Raw genomic sequence first — 25402 nt, 5'->3', positions numbered from 1 at the left:
TTGAACTGAATTTCTTACTTAATTTATTTTAATTTATTCAACTAATCTTTAATTTCCTAAACCTTTGTACTCCTATTACCCTAAAATGCTATAATGTTTTTTTATTGCTTGAAAAAATGTTAATGCCTAAAACACATGTTGTGAAATCCATTTTGAGGTACTTTGTTTATTGTTTTTTTAATTTATTATTATTTATATTCTCCTTTGACAGACATTTATTACAAAGGTCAAGGCTGTACACATATGAGCAAATGATAACGTGTTATTAATGGATGCTGTCTGAGCTTTTTCAGTCACATTTCCATTGAAGATTACGATAATGCTTTTGGGAAGGAGTGGAGCCAGAACACACACTGCCATCTAGGGGTGAATGTGTATTACTACACACACAATGGCAAAGAGAAGTTGTACATTATTCGCAGTTAATATATTGTTAAAGTTTGGATTAACTATAACAAAACATAAACAAAGACAATTTATTTTAGATTCATCATATGCATGTGGACTTAGAACATGTAGATGATTTAATGTAGGACCTTTTTCTTTGAGTTATGAACAGTTTTAGAATTTTCCAATTCAATCTCTCTAGACTTGTTCAGCGTGATGCTGAGCTTGGGGGAAGTTGCTGGTAAAACACTTCACTTAAAAAAAAACCTTCACACTAATATGTCAACAAAAACGAAACAGGACTTTTGAACCTACAGCTTCTTCCAGTGTGTATATTTTAATTCTGGACATTGATGCCAAATTAGCACATTTAATAAGCATTGCATTTCAGTTTTAAAGTAATCAACTGTGGATGGTGCACTGCGATATATCTTATATTTCAAAAAAAAGATATAGCTATGTCTATATAATGCATATGCATTATATTAAATATACATATATATATATATATATATATATATATATATATATATATATATATATATATATATATATATATATGTATATATATACATATCGATATATATCGATATGTATAATACAACATTAATTAATAAAAAGAATACATCTATTCATTCATGTATTCATTTCTTTAAGCGTTGCCTCGGGACATCAAAAAACAAAACCTCCACCACACCTCTCAGGGGGCGGGAACGGATAAGCCCCTCCCCCTCTGAACCGACGTCAGCGCCTCGTTTTGTCCTCCTCCAGCTCTTCAACTTTAACAGAGGAAAGTGAAGCGAAAACAAGCGGGTTTTCACATATCATCGTTTCTTTTTGTTTGATATTAAGAAATATCGACAGGAGACCAAACCAGCAGTCAGGTAAGTTCGTGTGCTGAGTTGTTCGCTGTGGTGTCGCATCAACCAGACCAGGAAGTCATTTTTATTTATTTATTTATTTAACGACAGACGAAAGATTTGGTAGCTTCCTCTGAAACATCGTCGTTGTTATCCGCCCGTCGTTTAAAAGTACGTCGTCTGGATAAAATACGGCAGTTGAGCGACGATTAACTTTACGTTAGCTTCCACGACGGTGACGTCACTTGTGAGTTTCATCGACGATGGAGAGTAAAAAAAAAAGGTGCATAGACTAACCCACGGCCAGTCCCCCGTGGGCTGTACATGTAAACCACATTTAACCTGGTGTTGTTGTTGTTGTTTCTCATTTTTCCAGTGAGTTAAAAGTGAGTCATTTTTATACAGAAAAACACTTTGTCAGGACAAATGTGTGATAATCAGAGTGGTTTAAAAAGACTATACAGCTATTCCTTAAAATAATTACGACCCGGTTCCTTAAAATCATCCACAGGTGAATCAAAAGTTTAAATGTGTCAAATGGGATTTTTTCAGTCGTGTGCATATATTCAAATGATTTGAAGTTGGACTGCAATAATCGTTTTGACTGTAAAATGGAAGGAGACGATACAAAATGTCCATCACTGTTTCCCAGAGTCCAAGATCACATCAACAACCAACCTATTGACTTTACGATTGAATATGAACAAGAAAAAGAGCAATTAAGCACATTGCAGAAGCTGGAACCAGATTAATCAACAATCAAAATAGTTGCCAGTTAATTGTCTGCATGCTGGACAACTAAAAAACAAGTTTTTAGGTTTTATTTTACATGTTAAATCTAAATTATTTCTTGATCATTTTTAACTTAAAGTGTTTCCCTAAATCTATGGTTGATAATAAAATAGACTACAACGTGGGGTTTGTGCTCAAAACTACAGTAATATAGCGTTTACCCCCCAACATGCAACAAAATACCCATCAACCCTCTCAAAACCTGCAGCGTTTGGAACACTCAAACAAATCAGTTTTCTTTTACAGGAGAAAAAAAAGAAGATCCTTTTCTGGACCGGTTCCAAGTATTTGCCCCCCTGATCTCTTTGAGGAGACGAGACGGTCGTTATCTCACAGAATCTTATTCATGCCGAGTGTGTCAGACGGTGTCGTACGTGTCGTACTGCTTTCAGGCCAACCATCTGGTTTAATGCGCCCCTGAGTCCAGATATCACGTCCTGGATTAATCTAAAGATCAGAAGGTAAACACAGACGTAAAATGAAGTTGCTCTCCAACCGGGCGGCGACCTCCGGCTCTGAAAAGTGAAGTCTATGGCTGCGGACGAATAGTCAAATAATCACCTCCTAACATCTAACCCTAAGCACCTCTGTGGAAACGTCACGGGGTCGAGGAAAGACGGGAAGGAGAATTCATGAAGAGTTAGGAAAAGACAACCACGGTGTTTAGAGAATCGACTCCACTTTCACTAAGCAACGTAGTATGACGCAACAATGTTAGTGACGTCGGTCTGTCTGCAGTGGTGAAACTACAACGTTGTAGTCCATCTCAAACCACAATAAAGCATCTTAAATACTTCATGTGTCTTCTTACAATGTTGCGTCATGCAGACGATTTAAACAACCCGGTTGATATATTACTTTATTAACGAGGTTGGAATAGAAATTAACAAAGGAATATAAAAGTGAAACCAAGGGATTTTTCACAGAGTACAAAGCTACTAAACTGTCTTTTCAGTGTGTCATATGTGTGTCTCATATCCATTAATGTTGTTAATGCAGATTATAATTTGATCATAAAAATATGCAGACAACAGTTTATGAAACACCACACAACTTGATAGTGCTTTATTGTAATGTAACAAAATAGTTGATTAAAAAGATGATAATCATAAACATGAGTCAGGCTGTAGAGCTCGTCCGGTTTAACTCTTTCATTAATGCTTCTGTAACTAAAGTAAAATAAAAGAATGAGGGCTGAGCAGTTTCATCACTTTACAGCGTGTTCAGCAAAAGCAACGTAACGTTCCTAATTTTCCAACCAGTTTAACAGATTATTGAAAGTATTTACAAATGACGCTACTTATTATTTACATGATCCGCGTTTGTCGGTCATGATCGTTCTCGTGAACGGCCGAATGAAACGTCACTTTAAATGTTGCCGCCGCAAAGGATTGTGGGTCGGCATTATCTCCTTTCCTTTCGTTAAGGAAGGTCCAGTGGTTCCTAAGATAAAGGAGCTAAGTTAGGAGGCATGAAGCTCCTTTCCTTTACGTTTAGAGAATTTGACCGGCACTTATCACGGCGGCCACTGAGGTACTTCTGGGTCATTTCCCTCAGTTAGCAAGGTTCCTAACCAAAAAGGACTATTCGACTGCAGCCCCCGCGTCATGTGTTCAAGCTGCATTCTCTCTACTGACCACCAGGGGGCGACTCCCCTCTGCTTCTCTCTCGATTTATTTCCTCAGTAAACATGAGTTTATGTCTCAATCTCTAATTTTAAGTCATCTTCAATTCATTATGATGTTCATTTTGTAATTTTATGGTCTGTTTAGAGTCAAATATGCTTTAGGGCGGGGCTACACGGTGATACATTTCTCTCTTGACTTAGCTGTTTTTCTTATCCGGCTCCAAACGGTGAATAAGGAGTTTTGTCTGTGAAGTGTTGTTTGAATTTAATTAACAAGGTCACACTAAGTGGTCACGCCCGGACAGATGGTCACCAGACGGAGCCCAGACTCACTCACTCATTCACTTACTCACTCACTCATGCAAGAGCACTCATCAGAGTGGGGGTGCAGACGGGAAGAGTCAGGAGGGGAGTTTGAAGAGGCAGCCAGTGGAGGGCGGGTCTGGGCTTGTGAGTTTAAAAAAAAGAAAAAGAAGCAAAGATTGTCAGCGTAAGCTTTCATCTGTTCAATGTAAGAACATGTTTTTTAACTTCTAGATTTATGAAACAATGCCTTGGAAATATAAACGTTGCCTTCTGAGAAGATGAATTTTAAGTAAAGCGGGCGGTTCTAGTTCCCAGCCGGCTCTCCACTCCCACGCGGTGCTGAGTCATGGTTTTTATCTCTGCTCATACATGTTATAACTTGGTTTATTGGTCCGGCCTCCTGCTGATCTCATGCTTACTTTTCCGTGTTCGGCTTAGACCCATTTTAAAAAAAAACAAAAAAACAGGTAAGGTTGGTTCTAACTTCCTGGTTGTGTTTCCTCTGTGCCAACATTAGTATCTCTTGTTGTTTTCGTTGCCTTAGGATGAGCCAAATAGCAAGAATAAAAAAAAGGCCAAATATTCTCTGGTTTCAGCCGCTCACATGTGAAGTCTGGCCGCTCATCTAGGATGGTAAATTGAATGTAATGGGATTTGGGACTGTTGCTTAAACAAATATTGTAGATAGAAGACGTCACTGAGGCTTGTTTTTCAGTTTTTTATTTTAATTTATCGATGTATTATTAAGAGTAGGTTTTAACTATAATTCAATTTGGTATTCTTGATTCAATAACCTTCAACAAACTAGTGCATTTGTCTTTACATAATCTGTTATGTCTTAAATCTGTTGGGGTCTAATTGGCATCAAACTTCAATACTTTATTTTTGATAAAAGCAAAAAAGAAAAGTCTGCAAGTATCAAAAAGTGACGCATGGGGAAAGCGGGAATCGAACGCCCGCTCTGATTTGCATTGCTTTACTTTACTTATGCTGTCGAGTTTAATATATATCTGCAACATTTGGGTGCAATATTTGTGCGTTTAATAAAAATGATTGATTTCCTCGTGGCACCGTTATTATACGTTGACTCAAACACACAACTGAACCTGGGATGTGCCGTGTTTTGCAGCATGGGGGCCCGCAAGGAGAAGAACGAACAGTGCGGAACCGTCTGCCTGAAATACCTGCTGTTCATCTTCAACTTCTTCTTCTGGGTGAGTCGATGCCGCTCAAAGTGTTTGTGTTGGTCTCAAGATCCTTCATGTTTGTTTTCTATTTTTTTTTTTTTTTAAATGAAGGCGTGTCCTAAAACATTTAACGGATCTGGCCATGTAACTTTTCCTTTCCTCCTGCCCCCTTTTGTCTGTGGTTTTATTGGTGATAAAAACATGCACCAAGATACCGGATGAGATGGTGGCCAACAGTGAGGCTGAGAGGAAGTCAGAAAAGAACCCGCCGGCCCGTCAATCGTACATTGTTTTGAGGAGGAACACGAAGGACGAAAATATGATGACTCTTCCCATTGCTCCGTCTTAGTTTACAGCTTCCCTGTGATTTCTGTTGCACTCGCTGCTTTGAGTTTCACCCCCAAGTAATCGAATAGTGTTTGTTTGCGACCCCGATCTCAGCCATCGCTAAATTATCTTAGTGTTTTATCGCAACAAAAGGACAGTGACACACACACACAGCGTACGTTTACAGAGGACACAGACGAGACATTCAAAGCCTTAATTCCCCTCCCCAAAAATAAAATAAAACGTTCCAGTGTCGGGATCCAAACGACCGATTTTCTAATCTGTTCTGTGTGATCGTCATTGTGACGACTCTCCTTCTCCTTTGTCATCGTCATCGTCGGTGTGAAATCACACTCGCTGCCAATAAGTCGGATCCCTCCCAGACCGGCAGATTAAACAATGCTGAGCCTTGTCAGTACAGCTGGATCCCAGCGTTACAACCACATGGAGATTTGATTTATTGACATTTAATCCCCTCTACTTTTTTGTCGAGGGGAACCTGGACTTCCTGGGTTGGCCCACAATAATTAAATAAAGATTCTATTCTTTTAAGGGCTTTAAGTTAAAAATAAAAAATGTACCGATCAGCCAAACATTTTCAGAACACAAATCTACATTTTATACATTTCAAGAACCAACCGCTGAGATGCGGTTTAAGTAAACAATGCGATTGTTCTTCCTGTTCCATTGAGTTTTAACAGCCGGTTAAGATGCAGCATGCATTGGCATCAGCACAAGGAGGGATTACTGCAAACACAGAACCACATTCTACTCCTGGGGCCCTCTGACCCTGTGGCCCTCGGACCTTTTCTGTGGATCGAGATGCTTTATGTTCAAAAGCAGGGAACATTACACAATTTACTCAAAGTTAGAGAATATGTCTTTTGATATTCTCTATCTTTTTGCGTAAAATGTCTCTTTGACTCAAGCTTAAAGCATTTCTTTAAAAAGTAAACTACAATATTTATGATAATATATTCTTTCTAAGAAATGACACTGTAAATTGATTACACATATTAGGTGTTGACTAAATCTAATGAGATGATTTCTGTCTTCACCTCTTGGCGCAGTAACCAATATTTCCCTGTTTCTCAATGTTCTCTTTACAGGTTGGGCACTACTGTATTAAAATTTAAGAGCTAACTGCTTTAAGCAGAATCTGGAGATGAAGTCAACACGGACGATTTCATCGGAGCTGCCAGAAGAACTGGTTCCTCTGAGAGATAATAACGCTTTGTCTTCCCCCGAAGGACGAGAAGCTCATATCTGTAGAACACAGAGGAGTGCGACATTATTATTATTAATATTGTCTATGGTGCATGGGGGCGTCTTGTCTTGTAACTATTGATTTGTGCTCATGAGCGAATTCTTTGAGAATCACTTACTTTTGGTTTGCACTTTACTGATCAGCTTTTTGTTATGTTTAGATGTGATGTTTATATTTCCAGCTGCTGCACAACGTTTTCCCCTTTTTTTTGGGATGGAACAAGCAGTTTCTCAGTGAGTGGTCATGTTTAGACTGCTGAGTTATGCTGCAGTATGAACTGTACTAGAAGTGAGAGTTACCGATATAAATAATATATGATAGTACTGCCCCGGCTCAAAAACCAGTAAACCCCTGTGTTTCCTATTTAAAATGATACTACTGAGGAAAGCAAGTGAATGGCTTCTTGTGGAAAGTGACTCCCCCCTTCCACCTTATTATTTTATATTAATTTAATTAAATTTAGGCCGTCTTTTAAATGGACTGCTTTGGCTCGGTGACAGATTTCTGCTGCAGACGCTGACGCACCATCTGCTGACTCGTCATAGTGTCATCACATTGATTTAATTTCCCTCATATTCTCTCAAAACTTATCTGAAATAATGCTGAAGATGTCGGACTATCACATCTATATGCCGGATTGAAGCATTTAATGTTTTTTTTTTAAATTGTATTTTATGCAGGCTTTGTCCGGCCTGAGGGTTTCAGGATGAATATAATGGCGTATAATACCTCAGACTTTAAACCAGGAGTGGGTAAACCTTTTGGCCCAGGGGCCACACTGAGTTTTAAAATTTGACAGACGGGCCGGGCCGAGCATAGTAAAGCTGTGTTCACACCAAACGCATCGCAAATGTTACTTGCGCCTGAAAGGAGTCGTGACTTATTTCTGTAAAAACAGTTCCCGTTTCTATCATCCACCATGGAAATAACCACAAGTTCTGCTTTATACTTGTTGTGTACATTCCACATATGTCGGAACATCAAACTCCATCGTGTCCGCGTCAGGGAAAGTTATATCTGACATTCAAAGGAATAATAAAACCATGGGTAATGAGGAACGTGCGCCCACAGCTGCAGAACACTGACGCAAGAAAAAAATAATAATGATATAAAAATAAAGACTTCCCCCTGTGTTCCTGTAGATACATAAATAAAATGAATCAGCATTACTGTCACTCACTACGTTCACAAAAACATTCGGCATCTGCATATGAGTTTACGTTAGCTATAAAAACATCAACAACCCTGTGGTATTTCACAGATATTTCACAGGTGTAGCTGAATTCTGCTGGAACCTCATCAAGAGAGGCTCCACCTGCTCGTCTATATAAAGACGTTGCCTGGGTCCCCGCGTGAGAGACGCCACGGCTGCAATACAGCATATTCTCGCTGCGAACCAGCGGCGTCGGCGTGCGCGAAGCCAGATGGTTTACGTAAATGCATGTGTGCGTCAGCTCTTCTCCCCACTCGATGTGCTGTCGGACCGGGCTGTCCAGTCCAAGTACCGGCTTCCCCGTGTGGAGATCCAACGCCTCGTCACGCTTGTGTCACCACACATCCAAAGGCCAACCTGCTGCAATTTTGCCCTCAGCCCGGAGGTTCAGTGGGGAGCTTCCTGGAGGTGGTGGGTGGACGGCACCGGCCTCAGCAAGGCATCGGTTTCACAGAGTGTGGCAGCCGTGACACCGATCCTCCTGCGCCATGCCGGGACACAGATCAGAATGCCCACCACGCGGGGCGAGGTCCGCCAGGTCCACCGTGGATTTCATTCCATGGCTGGGATCCCCCGGGTGATCGGTGTCGTAGATGGCACACTGATCCCAATCCACAATCCCTCCCTGGTGGATCCGTGCTGGATTGGGAGGAGACATTACGCTGCCATCAACACTCCCGTTCGGCAGGAGCGTCTTCCTCGGGGACAGTGGCGACCCTCTCCCAAGTTACCTCGTGACACCGATAACCAACCCAGCAACACTACAGGAGGAGAAGTTCAATGAGGCACACACACACACACACACACACACAGGACCCACATTGAACGGGTGTTTGGCAGGTGGAAGGCTCGTTACCGATGTATCCATCGTTCGCCAGGGGGGCTGCGCTTGTCACCTGTGAAATGCTGCCGCGTGATTGTTGTCACAGCCAAGCTGCACAACATAGCGGTACGCGTTGGAGCAGATGAGCCGCCTCCTGTGGATGAAGATGGGGATTCATCGGAAGACGAAGCTCCCAACCTAGCGCCCCTCGAATCCCGAGCAGCACTCCACCAAGCTGGTGTCCGGACCAGAGAGGAGCTTGTGAATCTCTTTTGATGTCTATCAGCCCTGTCACCACCAGTCACTGATATCTACTCTCAACATTAAACCTACGACCATCCCACAACCCATATCAACTATCATATATAGGCCTTGAAAGCTAGGAAATGACGCAAAATGATCCACACACACGCCACATGGTTGAAGAGGAAAAGTAGTTTATTAAATAAATAAAAAAACAAATCCAGTGGCACCGCTGTCGTTACTGCGCGTCTGCATCTGCATCACCTGCAATGAAGGGAGATTGATTAGGGACATTGAACAGGATACGTTGTGCAATGCGGAGAAAAAAATAAATAAATGCCCCGTACCTCCATCCTGGGAGATAATTATTGGGACCGAGATGGAGGGACTGTTGAACTGCGCCTCGGCAAGTGCCAGCAGTCTCCAACTTCCGTCGTTTTGATCTGCACCATCTCCTCCTGGAGGGCAGTGTGTCTCTCCACTTGACACTCTATCCCCCGCAGCACCGCCAGTTTCTCCCTCTCGAGACGCACCAGTGTCTCGTGCAGGTGCAGGTCGTTACGGGGCGTCGCCCTGTAAAGCCTCCCCGCATGCGGACACCAGGCCCTGCAGGTTGGCGCGCGGGGACAGGGCTCGGTTGCGGGCCGTCGTCATCTCCGAGGGACGTGCATGTCGCTGCTCTGCTCCCAGATGGCTGCTGCTGCTCCTTCTCGCTGTTTTATGAGAGGCCCTCGTCTCCCAGAAGATCGATGCCCCCACTAATGCCTTCAGAGGCCGTCTTTCCAATTATTGAAAGGACTTTTTCCTCGTCCGGAGTGAGGGTTGTAGCACCAGGAGCGCCACCACCCGTGGCCATGCTCTCTCGCCTCAACTTTGCACCTTTTTTTTTTTTGGTTTGGCTTTGAAACTCCTGCCACTTCTTTTGCACAGCACCCCAGTCTCGCATGCCACAGGGACTCGAGGGGGACATCTTTTGGGCTATAGCCTGCCAAATTCGGTTTTTAAATACAATATTTTTTTCCCCTTTTGTTCCCCCAAATAACGCATCACGGTGCTGCCAGACCTCGTCCACTAATACGGCCAGCTCCTCTGCGGTAAACGAGGGTGACCGCTTGTTTCTTTTTCTGGTTGCTTTTTCCATTCTCACATGCTTGTGCGTAGCCACAGGGCGCTATATATGCGTTAATGGGCTTGATTACTACTTGGATACACCTGTTAGCTGTGATCACTCACACGCGCGTTGCCTATTTGCACCGATAACGTAGTGGGTGATCGATTCGCTTGGCATCGATTGATTTAGTTTCAGCACCACGGCGGTGGACAGCTCCCACTAAGAGCGTCTTAGGAAGCTTCTTTGGCGAGATCTTAAGAAGGCAGTTAAGAACGCATCTGGGAAACACTCGTATCTTAGCGCTCCTTCTTAGCGAACCCTTCTTTCGAGCCTTCTTCAGTCCTTAAGAACGATCGAATCTGGGAAACGCGGCCATTATCCGTAGTCCCACAACTGCGTCTGACCGACCAGCGCAACTTCAAGGAGACCAGCAGCAATTTCATCCAGCAATGACAGGACGGCGGTCATAACGGGCGGAGCTTCTATACGCCACGCGTCAAACGCACTTTTTCGCAACTATTCGCGTCTGTGCATTGACTTTGCGTGTCTCTGTTCCCGAAAGATAATGATAGCAACAGACCAGCATCGATGTTTCTTAGTGCTTATTTCTTGCTGTCGTTTTGCAGTCTGTAACTGGCAGATAGATTTGCTCTTTATTTTGTAGGTAGAAGATTACGAGAAGAGGCATTTCAGACTTCAGATCACTAGTATATTAATTACTGTATATAATATAATTCTATACCACGGGCCGTAGTTTGTCCACCCCTACTTAAAACAGTAGGAGTTCGCTGTCGGGTTAAGGCTTCATCTAAGTACTATTTTATTTATTGATTAATCTGCAAGTTATTTTCTAGATTAATCTTCACCAAATGTGCCTCTAACCACTTGTTCTCTCTCTCCTAGCTGGCGGGCGTCAGCGTGATGGCGGTGGGCGTCTGGACCTTGGTGGAGAAGAGCGACTACATCAGCCTGCTCTCCTCCAAGACGTACGCCGCCTCCGCCTACATCCTGGTCCTGGCTGGAGTCATCGTCATGGTAACGGGCGTTCTGGGCTGCTGCGCCACCTTCAAGGAGCAGAAGAGGCTCTTGCTAGGGGTAAGTGGCCACGTCGGGGCGGGAGGACGGGGTTCTGTGCGGCCGGAAAACGATGCATTGTTATTGTTTTTTGTTTTTTTTATTGGAGGACATCTTTATTTCTGTGGCACATTGCAGTTTCACTCACGGCTCTAAAAAAAAAAAGGGAATAGCGAGACACATTGGCTGGTTTATCAGGTGAATGGGAAAGAAGCGTTAATGCTGAGAAAAAACCCCGATATCAGAAAGATCGAGCGACGCCCGGCATGAACAACACTAGCAGCAGTGTTTAGTTTTTGAGTTGAGTTAACAAGTATTGTAACTCGCCTTGGTATGCATACAAAATAATAAAACCATTATAGAAGTAAGACATTTATCAATTACACAACATACCAAGTCAGGCTGGAATATACCTTCAAGTGCTAAAGTAATTCAGGAGACTAATGTACTTCTTTTCAGGGAAAATGGTACGACAAATCCGCGAAGTACAACCAATGTACAGCTGCATGTTCTTGTGTTCGACACCAGGCAGTAACTTGTTCAGTGGCAGACAAACGTCCACCCGCAGTCGTGGAGGAAATCCGGTGGGTCGAGTGTCACGGTGACCTCGCAAATGGAGGAATTGCTTTGTTGTGACCTCACTCTTACCTCACACGATACTAATACTAATGCTGCTTTCACACTTTTTCGCATGAGTTTACTCGCTCGACTATGTGGTTAATTCGCTTTATTTGCTTTTTTGCGGCGGGAAGGGGGCGTGGCTTATCTCTGTAAAAACAGTTCCTATTTCCGCCATCCATCATTGAAATAACCACTAGTTCTGCTTTACACTTGTTGTGGAAGTCCCACAAACGTCGGAACATTAGCTTCCCCTCGTGTCTGGGTTAATAATAATGTGGGCACACACAGCTCCGACTCCTCCAGGAAGTGTTGATGGCTGCTGTCAATGGCGGTCGCTACCAGCGCTACTTCAGGCATCACTGCAGCAGTTTGATTCAGCGACAGCATGGCGGCGGTGGTGACGGGTGGCACATCTCAGCGCTGATCGGCCTTCGCAATTTCAACGCGTGCAAATGAGGCAAATTCTTCGCTTCGCGTGTTTGGTGCGATCGCAGCATCACAGTTCAGTTAATTTGCTACTTATGACAGTTTTTACACAAACGTCTGTGAGGATAAAATGCTAAAGTGATGACATGTGACCGTTTAGTTTATTTTAGAATATACGTGAATGTATCTGAGATTGTTCTTGGCATCAGAATGGATTTTGTGTTTCCCTTCTTGAACAAGCCAACAAAAAAAAATAACGTTTTGATATCGACATCGATTGAACAGAAGCTTCGTACAGTCGGGAGCGAGCGGGCCCGTGTTTGATTTGTCCCTTGGCGCTGGGCTATGTGGACACACACACACACACACACACAGAGACACAATGCAGTTCTCACACACACAGAAACACAGTGCTACACACGCACACGCACACGCACACACACACACACACACACACACACACACACACACACACACACAGAAACAAAGTGCTGTTCTCACACACACAGAAACACAGTGCTACATACACACACACACACACACACACACACACACAGAAACACAGTGCTACACACACAGAAACACAGTGCTACACACACACACACACACACACACAGAAACACAGTGCTGCACTCACACACAAACACTGTGCTGTTCACACACACTGTTCCATAGATGTCAACATGGTGAATGTGTGTATGAAGAGATCACAATGTTTAGCAAAGAAACCAAAAACTTATTTGTAATTGAAAAAAAAACAACTGTACGAATGCAATGTAAAAGTACATTTAAGGAGGAAAATTGTAAATCAAGTGTCATTTGACTTAAAATGTGATATCCTACTTAATGTATGAGCAGGTATCCACAAAGACGGCAATAAAGAATAATATGAAGAAGAATTAAAGCTGCTCGCAGCTGTGAGCGGGCCCTCGCTCCAGCACGTCGGGGACGCCTGCAGGTCGCCGGCTTCCCCGGCCGAGAACCTCCGCCTGGTGGGCGAACGTTCTTTATCGGACGAGCTGGCGACCCTTCGACGCCCCCCCCCCCCTTCGACGTGCTGGAGCGATGAGTAAATATATAAATGCCTAGTTTTGTTCATTTATGTACAAAACTGGGCTGCTTTGTTAAATTTTTTGGGAATTTTCCCCTGATAAGTTGATGAGTCCTCTTTCTTTGAAACACAATGAGATATAAACAAGCTTTTGATAAGAACCAATAATGATTCACAGAGGATTTTGTGAGAATCGTACCCAGCGTTTAGGAAGATTTGTGAAAAAAAAAAAGTTTTTCATGAAATTCGAAATAGCGGAAAATCTAAGTAAGCGGAGCTTAATGTTCTTAATGTGTGTGAGTGTGCATGTCTGTGAGTGTAGAGAACAAGTTCAGACAAATCCTGTTAAGTTTTCTGATTTGTATTTCTTTATTTTTTATCAATTCTTTATTGTTAAGATTTGTTGCACTGTGAATTTGCACTTAGTTCTGTTTTTTGTAATAAAAGGTTGCAAATGAATGCTTTAAAATTACTATTTTTTTATCCGATTAATCCAAAAAATAATCAACCGATTAATCGTTAGTTGCAGACCTAATGTTTACCAAGTTGAATAAATATAGGTCAACCGTAGCACTGGGGCTGCTTAAATTAATATTTTGGCGCTATCGAGCCGAAGTGCCATTTTAAAACATTACAATCATATCAGGTACCTACATCTTTGCCTTTTAGATGTGTGTGCCAAGTTTATTTGCATTTCGAGCATGCTTAGTGTCTCAAAAGCACCTACGATGTTCCCTGCAAAGGATGGGTTTCCACGGCAACAGCATCAAAAGCTTTTGGGGTCTGGCGTAATGAAAGTCCTGTGTTTGTGTAGAAGTGATTTAATGTGGATCTGATTGAACTACTAAGAGAAGCGAGCCCAAAGTATAGAAGTATTTACTTCCTGTCACCATGAGGTGGCGCTATGACTCTAATTAAAAATTAGACTGCACATGTTCTTCAGGTCTGAAGTCTCGTCATGCATTTGAAATCTGGAATGGAGCTGATCATTTGGAGTCGAGTTACATCGTTTTTTTCGTTCATGGCGAAAGATCGAACTTCTGCGATGCTCCGACTCGACGCCGTTCAAGGAATCCTTACAAACTTCAACGTCTTAAGTCTCTTCCGACACATTTTGAAAGGGATCTGAATAATCTGTGAGGAGGAGGGTATAAAAGTAGAAAACATGTAACTTCCTGTTGCCACTAGGTGGCGCTATGACTAGGATTCACAATGATCATATGGATTTCTTCAGGGTCATGAGGTCATGCCATATGAGAAATACGGAGCAGATTGCATAATGTTCGACTTCGTTAAAACAACTTCCATTTTCATGGAAAATGAAGTCTCTTTGCTGCTGCTCTGCGCTCATATAGTTTGATATTTTTGAAATCCTTTGATAACTTTTCCCTGCAAAGTTCTCGACATCATATTGACCCAATGTGAAATCAATTGGGTTTAATCTCTCGGAGGAATTGGTTAGAGTACAAGGCCTAAAAAAAACAAGGGAAATGACAAATCTGAGCGAGTCACGACAGCGCCCCCTAGTGTTGTAACACTAGGGGGCGCTGTAGTGCCTCCTAGTGTTTTTTTTATCCTGAAAAAAATGTGGGTTCGTGAAGGGACACGATGCTAAAAGTTTGCGAGGATCAGCCACGTGAGTTGGAAGTTGTATGGATTGACGTATGTATAAGTCACGCCCCTAAGAGGTTAATTGGTTCATATTTTCTAAACACAATGAAATATCAACAGAGTTGAAAGTATCGTTTGATCACATTGAACCAATAACGATCCACAGAAAATTTCTAGGAATCGGACTCGTATGAGTTTGAAAGGAAAACTCAGAATAAACACAAACATAAACGCAAGAATTTGAAAAGACATGGTTATGGCTGTATTAATAAGACACAATATGACACAAACAAAGGATTAACTTTTATTCCACTCTGAATATTGAGGAAACCGGGCTTTTAAGAAGCCCAAGTGAGAAGTCTGTACACCGATCTGTACGCAGTAGATGAAGTCACCTCGAGATTTGTTAGTCAGCACTTCAGTGTAAATTGAGTTGTGTTCCCCGCCTCTTGTCCCGGGTGTGTAGTGTAGTTTTGCGACGCATCCGGAGGAGCCGAGATTAGGTCGATGAATCACCGTGAAGGAGCGGACTTGTCTGTGAGCCGAAATGCTTTAGAGATTGTTAAAAAGAGCAAATATAAGGGGAGGGTTTCCTGTACGTGGTGAGTGCCTGGTACCCTCTGAGAGCCGCTGTTATTGGCCACTCAGTCCTGTGACCTAGAAGTTCTGACCACAACAAAGAAGACACCAGGATCTCCGCTTCAGTGCGGCTCGAATAAACCTCCGATTAAAGGGACGGCCACAACCCAAACTGCTTGTGAGGCTGTTGGTGGTGTTTGTACAAAGTACGAGCGGGGTCAGTGAGACCAGGAGGAGAAAAAAAGGGGAAAGCTCTCCCGCGGGAGCAGGGGTGTGGTGCGTTTTTGTGTATGTATGATACTGCAAACACACAGCCTCGTTGTTTTCAGGAGAGGAAGAAGAAAAAAAAAGCAACAGAACGGTGTAATGACTCGGGGGAGAAGGTTTTTCCTTTCCAAACGAGCCAGATGGAAAGCTGTCCTGACGGAGGCTGGATCCACCTGTGGAGAAACTGACTTCATGCGGTTTGAGCGTCCACATTACAAGCCTTAAGAATGTCTCTCTCCTCAGTGTCCTCGACATAAACCTCTTTCTGTCTCTCTCACTTCATCCGTTTCTCTTTTCTGTCCTCATCTCTTTTTTTTTTTTTTGGTCTCCTTCCCTGGCTCTCTGATTCCTCTGCCAAAACGATTCAAATGTAATTTATTAGTCAGAGTTTTTAGCTTTTATTAAATCCGGCAGGAGGATCGTGCACCACGGCTAGTCCGACGTTCTGCTGCAGCAAACAGCACCAAATTGAGTCTAACTCCTCAGTTGCGATGCTATAACCCAGCCGCTGCTCTGCAGCCGAAGACACAGTGGGCTTCAGTTTTTTGCTTGACTAATGTAACTGCTACACACACACACACACACACACACACACAGACCATTCTGAGTACCTCCCCGCCACGCAAGATAGTCTTCCATGAGTCTCTAAAGGGGGGTTGGCCAGTTGTGGGTGGACTTGTATCACATCTCGTCATCTGACCAGTTAAAGCACTTTTTACACAATAGGACACAGGGAGATTTTGGGGATTAAACATCCGATTCTTTGATTGTCGGACCACCCTGTTGTGAGCCACAGTCGTTCCGATTCAACCACACCATACAGAAGTGAAAGATCTCACAGCCAGTCTTTCAGTGCCTTAGAGCGTCTTTACCTATTATTATTTATCTCCGTTCCACTTTGAATAATTATATTAATATGTTGTTATATTGATTGTATGTTCACATGGCAACAGGCTGGTTGAACTACAATCGGAGGCAAAAGAATAAACAACTCTGCCTCTTCGTCGATCATTTTCCGTCGGCTGCTCGGCTCGCAGTCACACCTGACGACGAGTCTCTCGTGACTTAGTTATGATTATCTCCTCGTGAGGACAATCTGTGAGCCGGAGCAGAAGAGTTCTGGATGCACTGTTGTGTTTAACATAATATGAATTACATTTACTTTTGGCGTTTACTGACAAATCTCAGTTGTTTACGGTGTGTTTGTGTGCCATGAATCACGGAAGGAATGAACTTGTCATGAAGGAGGAGGTCGCAGGACTCTTCATGGAAAGCTGCTATCCGTCTGATTAAAGTCACCTTCAGCTCCTCCTCGCTTGGTAATTGTAAAAGCAGCGGCCCACTTCTAATGAAGTCTGAGAAAAGAAACACAAGAAAACACGGAGCTGCATACAAATGTGTGTGTGTTTGTGTGTGTGTGTGTGTCCTCGCTGCAGTTCAATGTCGTTCCTAAACTCAAGAGAGAAAAGCTGCGGACAAGAGACGCTGTTTAATTATTTCCGAACAGTTTCACGTTGTGATGTTGGACATTATGTTGTTTAGCCAGAAAATTTAAAGCCGAGCTTTAAAAAAAATCTAAACAAAATAATGGTTTTGCACATATGAACCTGCTGAGAGTCGTTTCCCCAGTAATTACACTGTGCCCTTCGGTCGCTCCAGAGAGAGAAAGAGAGAGAGAGAGAAAGAGACTGCAGCAGCAGTCACACGGCTTTGGTGTTTTTCTGTTAACTTCAATCCTCTGAAACTCCCATTTTCTGATATAAAACGTAACGTAAACAATATGATGAACGTCTTTTTGTTTATTGTTGTTGAAGAGTTGTGATAAAGACAGAGACGGAGTAACATCAAATGAAGACTCTGCTCGAAAATAGATTAAAATAACGGAATTAAGGTTTTTTTTCCGAAAATCGATGAACTTCCACACTCCCATTTCTGGCCACAGGGGGCGCCAATATGAACACAACTGGGAGTTCCTCGCAGCGGCTTCACGGTCGTGTATTCAGTCTCTGTCTCTGTTGCCATGCTCCTGAAAGCATCAGCACAACATCTAAATTAATCTGAGAGTCTGTGCAGCGTTCAGGCTCAGAGTTCTAATCAAAGCGCTCAAATCAAATAAACTCCACTTTACTGGCCTGATTTCTCTCTCTCTCTCTCTCTCTCTCTCTCTCTCTCTCTCTCTCTCTCTGATGGCAGCGGGCCACGGGAATTTGGGTCAAGTTTTTGTTTGGGGTTCTGATAATATCTCTTCTTGTGCATAGATTCTGCAGAAAACCTCCGCAGACCTTCCCTCCACCTCCCACGGCCACGCTTAGAATCAGACCCCCGATCATAAACCCCGAACAGCAAACCTTCTCCACAAAAGGCACTCGGTGGGAGACGAGCAATAACTCTCTTGTTGGATAAACCAACTGTTGAAGAACACATGAATAGGAAGCCATAAAGTGGTGAGGCCCCTTCTAAAGGGCCGACAGGTTTGCGCCTGTTCTGTGTACGACTTCTGGGAATCAAACCCACAACGTCGGCCGTGCAGTAACTCCTACTTTGGTGAAGAGTTCTGAGCCCGTATGTCATTGCGTTCATATGAAGCCCCTCCGTGGTCTTCTAATTTGACAGAATAACAACAAAAATTGGTCGACTCGTCGGCCAACTCCGCATCTTTTGACCGTTCAAGTATTGATTTGACAGTTTACATGTTTTCTTCTACCTGTTGCATACTTGAATCCTTGTCTTCTTCACGTAGGCTTGAAATCATCAGCTCTGTGCTCATTCATTCAATATTTAAAAGTGAGCGAGCCTCTGAAGCTTTAGACACTTTGTCCCAGTTCCATACTCGAATCAATGAAACGGCTCCCGGGCAAGGTCGGTGGATGATCTTGAGAAACCGGGTCATGATTTCTGGGGGAAAGAACTACATTTTCTGTCTCCTTTCAAGCACATTTGATTTGGCCGTTATACTGGAGAGAAGGCAGTGGCCAATCTCTCCCAAATGAGGCAACTCTACATTAATAAATGGCGCTCCTCTTTTTGAATTTGGGGGGTGAAGCGTCCACCTGTCGCTTCCTCCCATGACATCCTGTAACGGCCTTGTTCTTTTTGCTCCCCGTGTCCACAGTACTTCGTCCTGCTGCTGTGCATCTTTATCTTGGAGATCCTGGCCGGTATCCTGGCTTATATCTACTATCAGCAGGTAACCCCCCCCCTTCTCCCCTCTAAAAATAAATGTATTTTGCAATACACTCTGGTATCTGTGTGTTGCATGTGTGGGATGACAGCTGACAGATACGAGCCCAGGACTGGTGTTCAGTAACAATGCAGCTGTAACTGAATCGTGTTGGCAGACCACACAAAGGGGAATCGCATGAGATGCATGTATATCTTTTTTTTTTTTTTTTTTTAAATAAGTTATTCAGTTTATTGTCACTGAAGTTATGAAAATAACTCATCTTACGGGGGACACAAGTCGACCGTGAATCAGAAAACCATCATCTGATATTAAAACCTGCCGGCGCGCTCGCGTCGGATAGGAAGATAATCGACAGAGCGGCTCTTAATCTGAGCTCTTCATCAATCGAGTCGTAATAAAACACACACGACTGTGCTGCGCTGTGACTTTTATCCACGACGCGGTTAAATCGTATTGCCCAGATTTAGATATCAAAAAGCCCACAAAAAAATCCAGATATCAGACGGACCGTATTACTCTCGCTGTGTTTAGTGCAGAAGGAATGAAAAATGCCTCCAGTGCACCACGTCACAACCATTTGGAGCCACTTTATTTGGGGTTTTAGGGTGCACCCCCACTGAAACAGAGCCGCTTTCCCCCGAAAACAAAACTCAACAGACTCGCTGTGATGACCACGGAGAGTAAACCACAACGACATGCACTCAGTTCTGCTTACGAGTGACGGCGTTAATATAAGAACTCAACTCAACGTATTCGTATCAGTAACCGGTGTTCTTATGGCCGGAGAAACGACTTCTCCGGCCATAAGAACACCGGTTCTTGTTCTTATTATTTTTACTTATTTATTTGCTTAAACATTGTTTTTCTTTATGGCCCTTCTTGGCCAGATGCACGGTTGAATACTTTCATTCTTTCTTCCTACTTACTAAGGATAGTGGGGTGGGGTTCACGTCGTGCCCGACCCGTTTTCTGTTTACTTCTCCCCATTTAGTTAAAAGTGATCCCTTCAATATTTAACGCAGCACGATCGATCTGTCTTCGTCAAGGCGCCCAGAATCAAGTATTTATCAGCAAACGCTAACATCCGCTCCACTTTGCGTTTTGTGTTTGTGAGCTGGCCCTTCAGTGTGTTTGACCACAGTTGTGGTTGACTGAAGGCGCTCTGAACAGCGTGAACTCATAATTCTCACGAGTATCAGGCCGATAAAAAGCCCGTCGCCGGCCCACGTTTGCACGTCTGCAGGTCCGGCTGCTCTCGACTCGTCGGCCATCTTGAACGTTGCGCTGCTGTTTTCGACCTCTCTGCCGCAGCGTTTCAACAGGTAAACCTGAACCTTTCTTTGTCTTCCGCTCTCGTCTCTCGTCCCCCCCCCCCGCCCTTACTCTCTCTATCATTCACTCCCTTGATATCTCCTTCACGCTTTGATTTACAGTGGTTTCCCAGCTGGCTTGTTGCCATAGAAACTGAGCCTCCCAGACCGCCCCGCTCCTCCAGTAAGCGTTTTTTTCTGCCTCCAGAACAAACCAAAAAATACTGACTTCTTCCTCTGCCTTCGTCTTCGCCCTCGTCTTCGCCCTCGTGTGCTGCGCTGCTCTGTTGTTTAAACCTGCCGTCGGTGACGCGTAGCGCCAGGAGGGCGTTTAAATCCTTAATCTGAGTGACAGGCGATTGTATCTCCGTGTCATACTCCGTGTCTGTGGTGTAGGTGGGCTGCCAGTGAATATATATATATATATATATATATATATATATATATACATACATACATACATACATACAGTACATACAGTACATATCTATGTGTGTTTGTGTGTCTGAACAGTTGAACGAGGAGCTGAGGCAGAACCTGAGCGACACCATGACCAGGAAGTACAAGCAGAACTCCCATGAGCACGTCACCAATGCCGTGGACAAGCTGCAGCAGGAGGTGAGCGAGTGAACACCGGGATGGATTCAGGGGGGGTCATGACGCCGTCCACTTGGCTGATGAACACTGTTTAGCTGCCGTAATAAAAGATTGAACTTGTTTGTTTAGGTCTTCGCTGGATTCCCTATTGGCTAACACCTTGGCGACCGCCAGCCTTCCCCTTTTTAAAAAAGTACAGAGAGAAACTAGGATTCGTAGTATCTGCACGGACCACATGCATATTCATTTGGTCATAAATCTTCTTAGGGTTCAGGAATCTACAGTGGTGTTTATTTGTCAACATCTGTTTAACCTCATAAGATAAACGGCTCTTTAAAGTTTACTGTTTAAAGGAATGAATATAAATAATATAATTAATATTGTCGCAATCCTTATCTAATGATGCTATTGTAGATTCTTTACTGTGTATTTATATTACTTGTATTTTATTTTACTATATGTCTCTTAGTGCTGTAATTCCGCAATTTCCTTACTGTGGTACTAATAAAAGATTATTTGATCTTATATTATTTATCTCCGGGCCTCTGGTACCCCTGTTCAGAAGGCCGACGCTAATGTAACCGTATCATAACCGCAAACTTCAAAACAAACATCTGATATTTACTTTTAAGCGGGCCGTCTGAGCCCAAAATCCAATGAGAAGCTGTCTGTACGTTGGTTGTTTGCACCCACGCAGTCTCATTTATACATATAAAAAAAAAAGAGGCTTGTTGATTGGGAACCGATCATCCCGTCAGATTAGAGATTTCAGTGATGAGGGCGAGTCGGAGCAAAGCCGATCTCGGCCCCTCTGTCCTGGGCTCAGCGAGATGGACTCGTCTGCACCCGGTGCTGTAAGTCCCTGGGTTGTCTGACGTCGGCATTTCTTCTTTCTTCTTTCCCCTAAATTCGTCACATTCGCATCAAATCCACCTTCCGGCTCCTCTAAATCTCACTACTTAACTTCTCCTTGCTTTAGGCCGTGCAAAATAAAAACTTTAAACAAAGTTGTTGTAGTTTTTGCAGGCAGTTGCTGTGCCGCAGCATTTTATAATGAAGAGTAGAGACTTAAGAAAGTTCTTGCCCCAAGAAAATAATCTCATACTTAACCTTTGGACAGAGCCAGGCTAGCTGTTTCTCTTTGTTTCTAGTCTTTATGCTAAGCTCGGCTAATCGGCTGGTTGCTGTCGCTTCTCCTTATTATACCACGAAGACTTTTGTTTTGTCTTTGCTTGAAAATCTTTAAACCCAACTTCTAACGTTTCATAGTTTACTTCTTCAAACCCCCCCCCAGAGATCTGAAACGTGTCTCCCTCTGTCTCCCGTCAGTTCAAGTGCTGCGGCAGCAACAGCTCGTCGGACTGGGCCGACAGCGTCTGGATCCGCTCCAAAGACGCCGCAGGCAGGGTAGTGCCTGACAGCTGCTGTAAGACCCGGCAGGACCTCTGCGGCCGCAGGGACCACCCGTCCAACATCTACAAGGTGGAGGTGAGACGCCGCCGAGGGGGAGGCGGGCCAATGGGGCGCCGAGCTTCTCGGAGCGGGGCGGCCGGATCAGTGCCTGTGCCGAGGTCGGCGGTATGCCGGTGTCTCGCTTGCACGCCGCGTGGATTTTGCAATACTGCCTTAAACCGCGCACACACACACACACACACACAGGGACACATATACACACACACACAAACAACAAGTTGAATGCAACCACCGCTACGTCATTTGTACAGAACTGGTTCAACTGTGTCTTTTGTTGTTAATTTAAACTCTTTCTTCATGTTGAGAATTAAACGTTTTATCAGCTTTTGCTTTTGTAGAATTATTTCACAATTTCCTTTTTGTCTGTGGTAAAAAAATATAATTGTTGGAAAAATTAGAAACAGTCAATATTCTTAGATCCTAAAATCCAGGCTGCTCTCAACTGAAAGCAACGGCGTTGATGTAAAACTCATCAATATTAAAAAAAAAATTGATGTAAGAACAATTCACATTACGGTTACATTATGGGGCAAAATTCTTCTCCCAAAACACACGCGAGTCTATACCTCTTTTTCTTTTCACTGTTTTTCTTTTTTTTTTATGTCCGTACGCTTGGATTTTCAAAAGAGAGAAAATTGGTAAAATTCTCTTTTGAGTGGACTAGCGCTTTTTTAATCACATCTCCTTTCGCTGCGGGACGTGAACTGATGCAACTTTTTTAATTTTTCCTTTTAGGGAGGCTGCATTACCAAGCTGGAGATATTCATCATGGACCACCTGAAGATCATTGGAGCGGTGGGCATCGGGATCGCTTGTGTGCAGGTGAGCGGAGAAGTCCACAGTTTGCTTGTGCATATATATATATATATATATATATATATATATATATATATATATAAAATCTCCATCTCAAGGTTCTATTAAGTTCTCATTTTCTTCTTCCTTCCTGCCATCCCCAGGTCATAGGGATGGTGTTCACGTGCTGCCTGTATCAAAGTCTGACGGCAGAGCCGTACTAAGAGCAGCAGAAGAAATAGCTTCAATAACTTCTTCTTTGCCTTACACATACGGGGAAGGGAGAATTTGACGAGGGACCAGGATGCACATCTTGTAACAAGGTTTTTACCCCCCCACCCCCCTCAACGGCATCAACTCTCATCCGTAACATTCAGCCACGCATTTTCTTGATATTTATTCCGTTGTGGCCTTTTTTCAGGAAACTTTTTTAAATCTTTTTTTAAACGACTACTTTAAAGTGCTTTCTCTTGAGCTATTATTCCTTAATGTGTCTCAGTAGTGACGCGTTAGCAAGTTAATTTTTTTTTTAATCAACTTGCTCTGAGGAACTTTGCATCGCAGCATTTTGACTGAACAAGGTGACGACACAAACCACTGATATACTCAAATGAAAGTGTCTCATGTTTGCTTTTTATAGATAAATATACACAACGGATTAATCCACTATTGCCAAAGTTCACCTATAACTTTTATGATTGTATTTAACATGCACATGATGCCAAGTCTAACACAAATGAACCTGCTGAATATCTGGTTTGTGTTAATCCAAGAGTTGTTTTGAGTTTGAATAAAACGATGATCAACAGCACGTGTCGCTTTTGCTGTGCTTAATTTCTGGCCCCGCCCCAAAAACAATATTATTGAATGCAGCAGCTTTTGTGTGATTTGCCAACGAAAAAAAAAACTTGCCTGCACTGAATGTCCTTCACCTCGCGGTTATCGGCTCACGTCATCCCCCCAAATAAACTGCCAAAAAAAGAACACTAGAGAGTGAAGACGAGCACCACGTGGCCCGTAACCAGTGGCCCTGACACAATTGGTGCCAGCTTACAGGTGCATTAGTGTATTAACCCAAAGTCAATTCCCTAATGTCGTTGTGCGGTGATCTGGGAGGCGAGCCACCGTCCTGACAGCTGCTAGCCGGAGTGCATTACCTCTATACGGCGACGGCTATATGCGCTCTGTAATAGCAGTTGTTCTGCCAGCTCGTGTGACACACACACACACACACACACACACACACACACACACACCTCCATGTCTTTTGTTGAGTGACTGTGCATCACTGTCGTTACCGTGTACAAACACAGGGAGGCAGCACCCGCCAAGGCTTCCACTACCGCCGCCTCAGTGATGAAAACAGCTGGTGAGAGTGTGTGCAAAAACACCCAGAGGCTGTTGAGGATTACCCACACACACACACACCACCCCCTCCTCTCTCTCCCTTCCTAAACACACTCACACTCTTACCTAATTCAGAAGGACAGAAAAAGCTTTAATATGGTTTCTAGGAGGGTAAAAAAAAAAAAAGAGAGGGAATTAGTCCCTTTCGAATGTGAACTTTACCTGCTTCTAATCTGCTCGTGAAAAAACATCCGAGCCATTCGTCCACAGTTTATGCTTCTAAGTGTGCGGAAGATAATCGGCGGGTCGGCTCGCAGCTCCAGGCTTTTCGGCCCGGGACCGCCGGCGACGCCACATTAAGCCAGGTGTCCTGTTGGTGAAGATTAAGGCGGTGAGAAACATTTAGCTCCTCAGTGTGGCGGGCAGCGAGAGGGAGAAAGGAAACAACGGAGATCTGTGCCTGTTGTCATAGTGCTGAAGGTGCTCTCACAGCACACCTGAAAGCTGAGTCATCCCGGAGAAAAATGAGTGGCTGAGACTTCATGTTTGTCCGTCCACGCACTTGTTCTCCTGGAGGGCATTTCTGTTAAATTTGGCACAAACATCCACGTTGGAGGTCAAGGTTGCTGTGACCTCACTTCTGTCCCATTTTTGTGTGTGTGTGTGTGTGTGTGTGTATATATATATATATATATATATATATATATATATATATATATATATATATATATATATATATATATATATATATATATATATATATATATATAAAAGGAACGCCTAGAGGGGATTCCTTCAAATTTTGGTACAGACGTCCACTATAAGTCGAGGATCTGGTGGTCAAAGGTCACCGTGACCTTCCACATTTCTGGACATAAATTCACTTGCTACTTGTTTTACGCAAACATCGAAGAGGATTAAATA

The 25402-nt window shown here is 43.4% G+C and overlaps 1 protein-coding gene across 1 annotated transcript; it reads left to right on the top strand.

The window, feature by feature from the left end:
• Nucleotides 1–1107: 1107 nt before the first annotated feature.
• Nucleotides 1108–23942, top strand: LOC137785904 (CD151 antigen-like). Its single transcript, XM_068577468.1, has 8 exons — nt 1108–1271; nt 5102–5186; nt 11047–11238; nt 18885–18959; nt 20780–20884; nt 22193–22351; nt 23072–23158; nt 23296–23942. Exons 2-8 carry the CDS (start codon nt 5103–5105, stop codon nt 23353–23355), a joined length of 762 nt encoding a protein of 253 aa, XP_068433569.1. The 5' UTR covers nt 1108–1271; nt 5102; the 3' UTR covers nt 23356–23942.
• Nucleotides 23943–25402: the final 1460 nt, after the last annotated feature.

The sequence above is a fragment of the Clinocottus analis genome, unplaced genomic scaffold, assembly GCF_023055335.1.
Source record: "Clinocottus analis isolate CAN_PGR_092001 unplaced genomic scaffold, fCliAna1.0.p SCAF_1, whole genome shotgun sequence".
In the NCBI taxonomy this organism is placed as follows: Eukaryota; Metazoa; Chordata; class Actinopteri; order Perciformes; family Cottidae; genus Clinocottus; species Clinocottus analis.
This window is presented reverse-complemented; position numbering and strand designations above follow the sequence as displayed.

Coding starts and splice junctions, on each gene's coding strand:
- LOC137785904 (XM_068577468.1), top strand. CDS start 5,103: ATGGGGGCCCGCAAGGAGAAGAACGAACAGTGCGGAACCGTCTGCCTG. Junction 18,960..20,779: donor CTTATATCTACTATCAGCAG/GTAACCCCCCCC, acceptor GTGTCTGAACAG/TTGAACGAGGAGCTGAGGCA. Junction 22,352..23,071: donor CCAACATCTACAAGGTGGAG/GTGAGACGCCGC, acceptor TTTTCCTTTTAG/GGAGGCTGCATTACCAAGCT.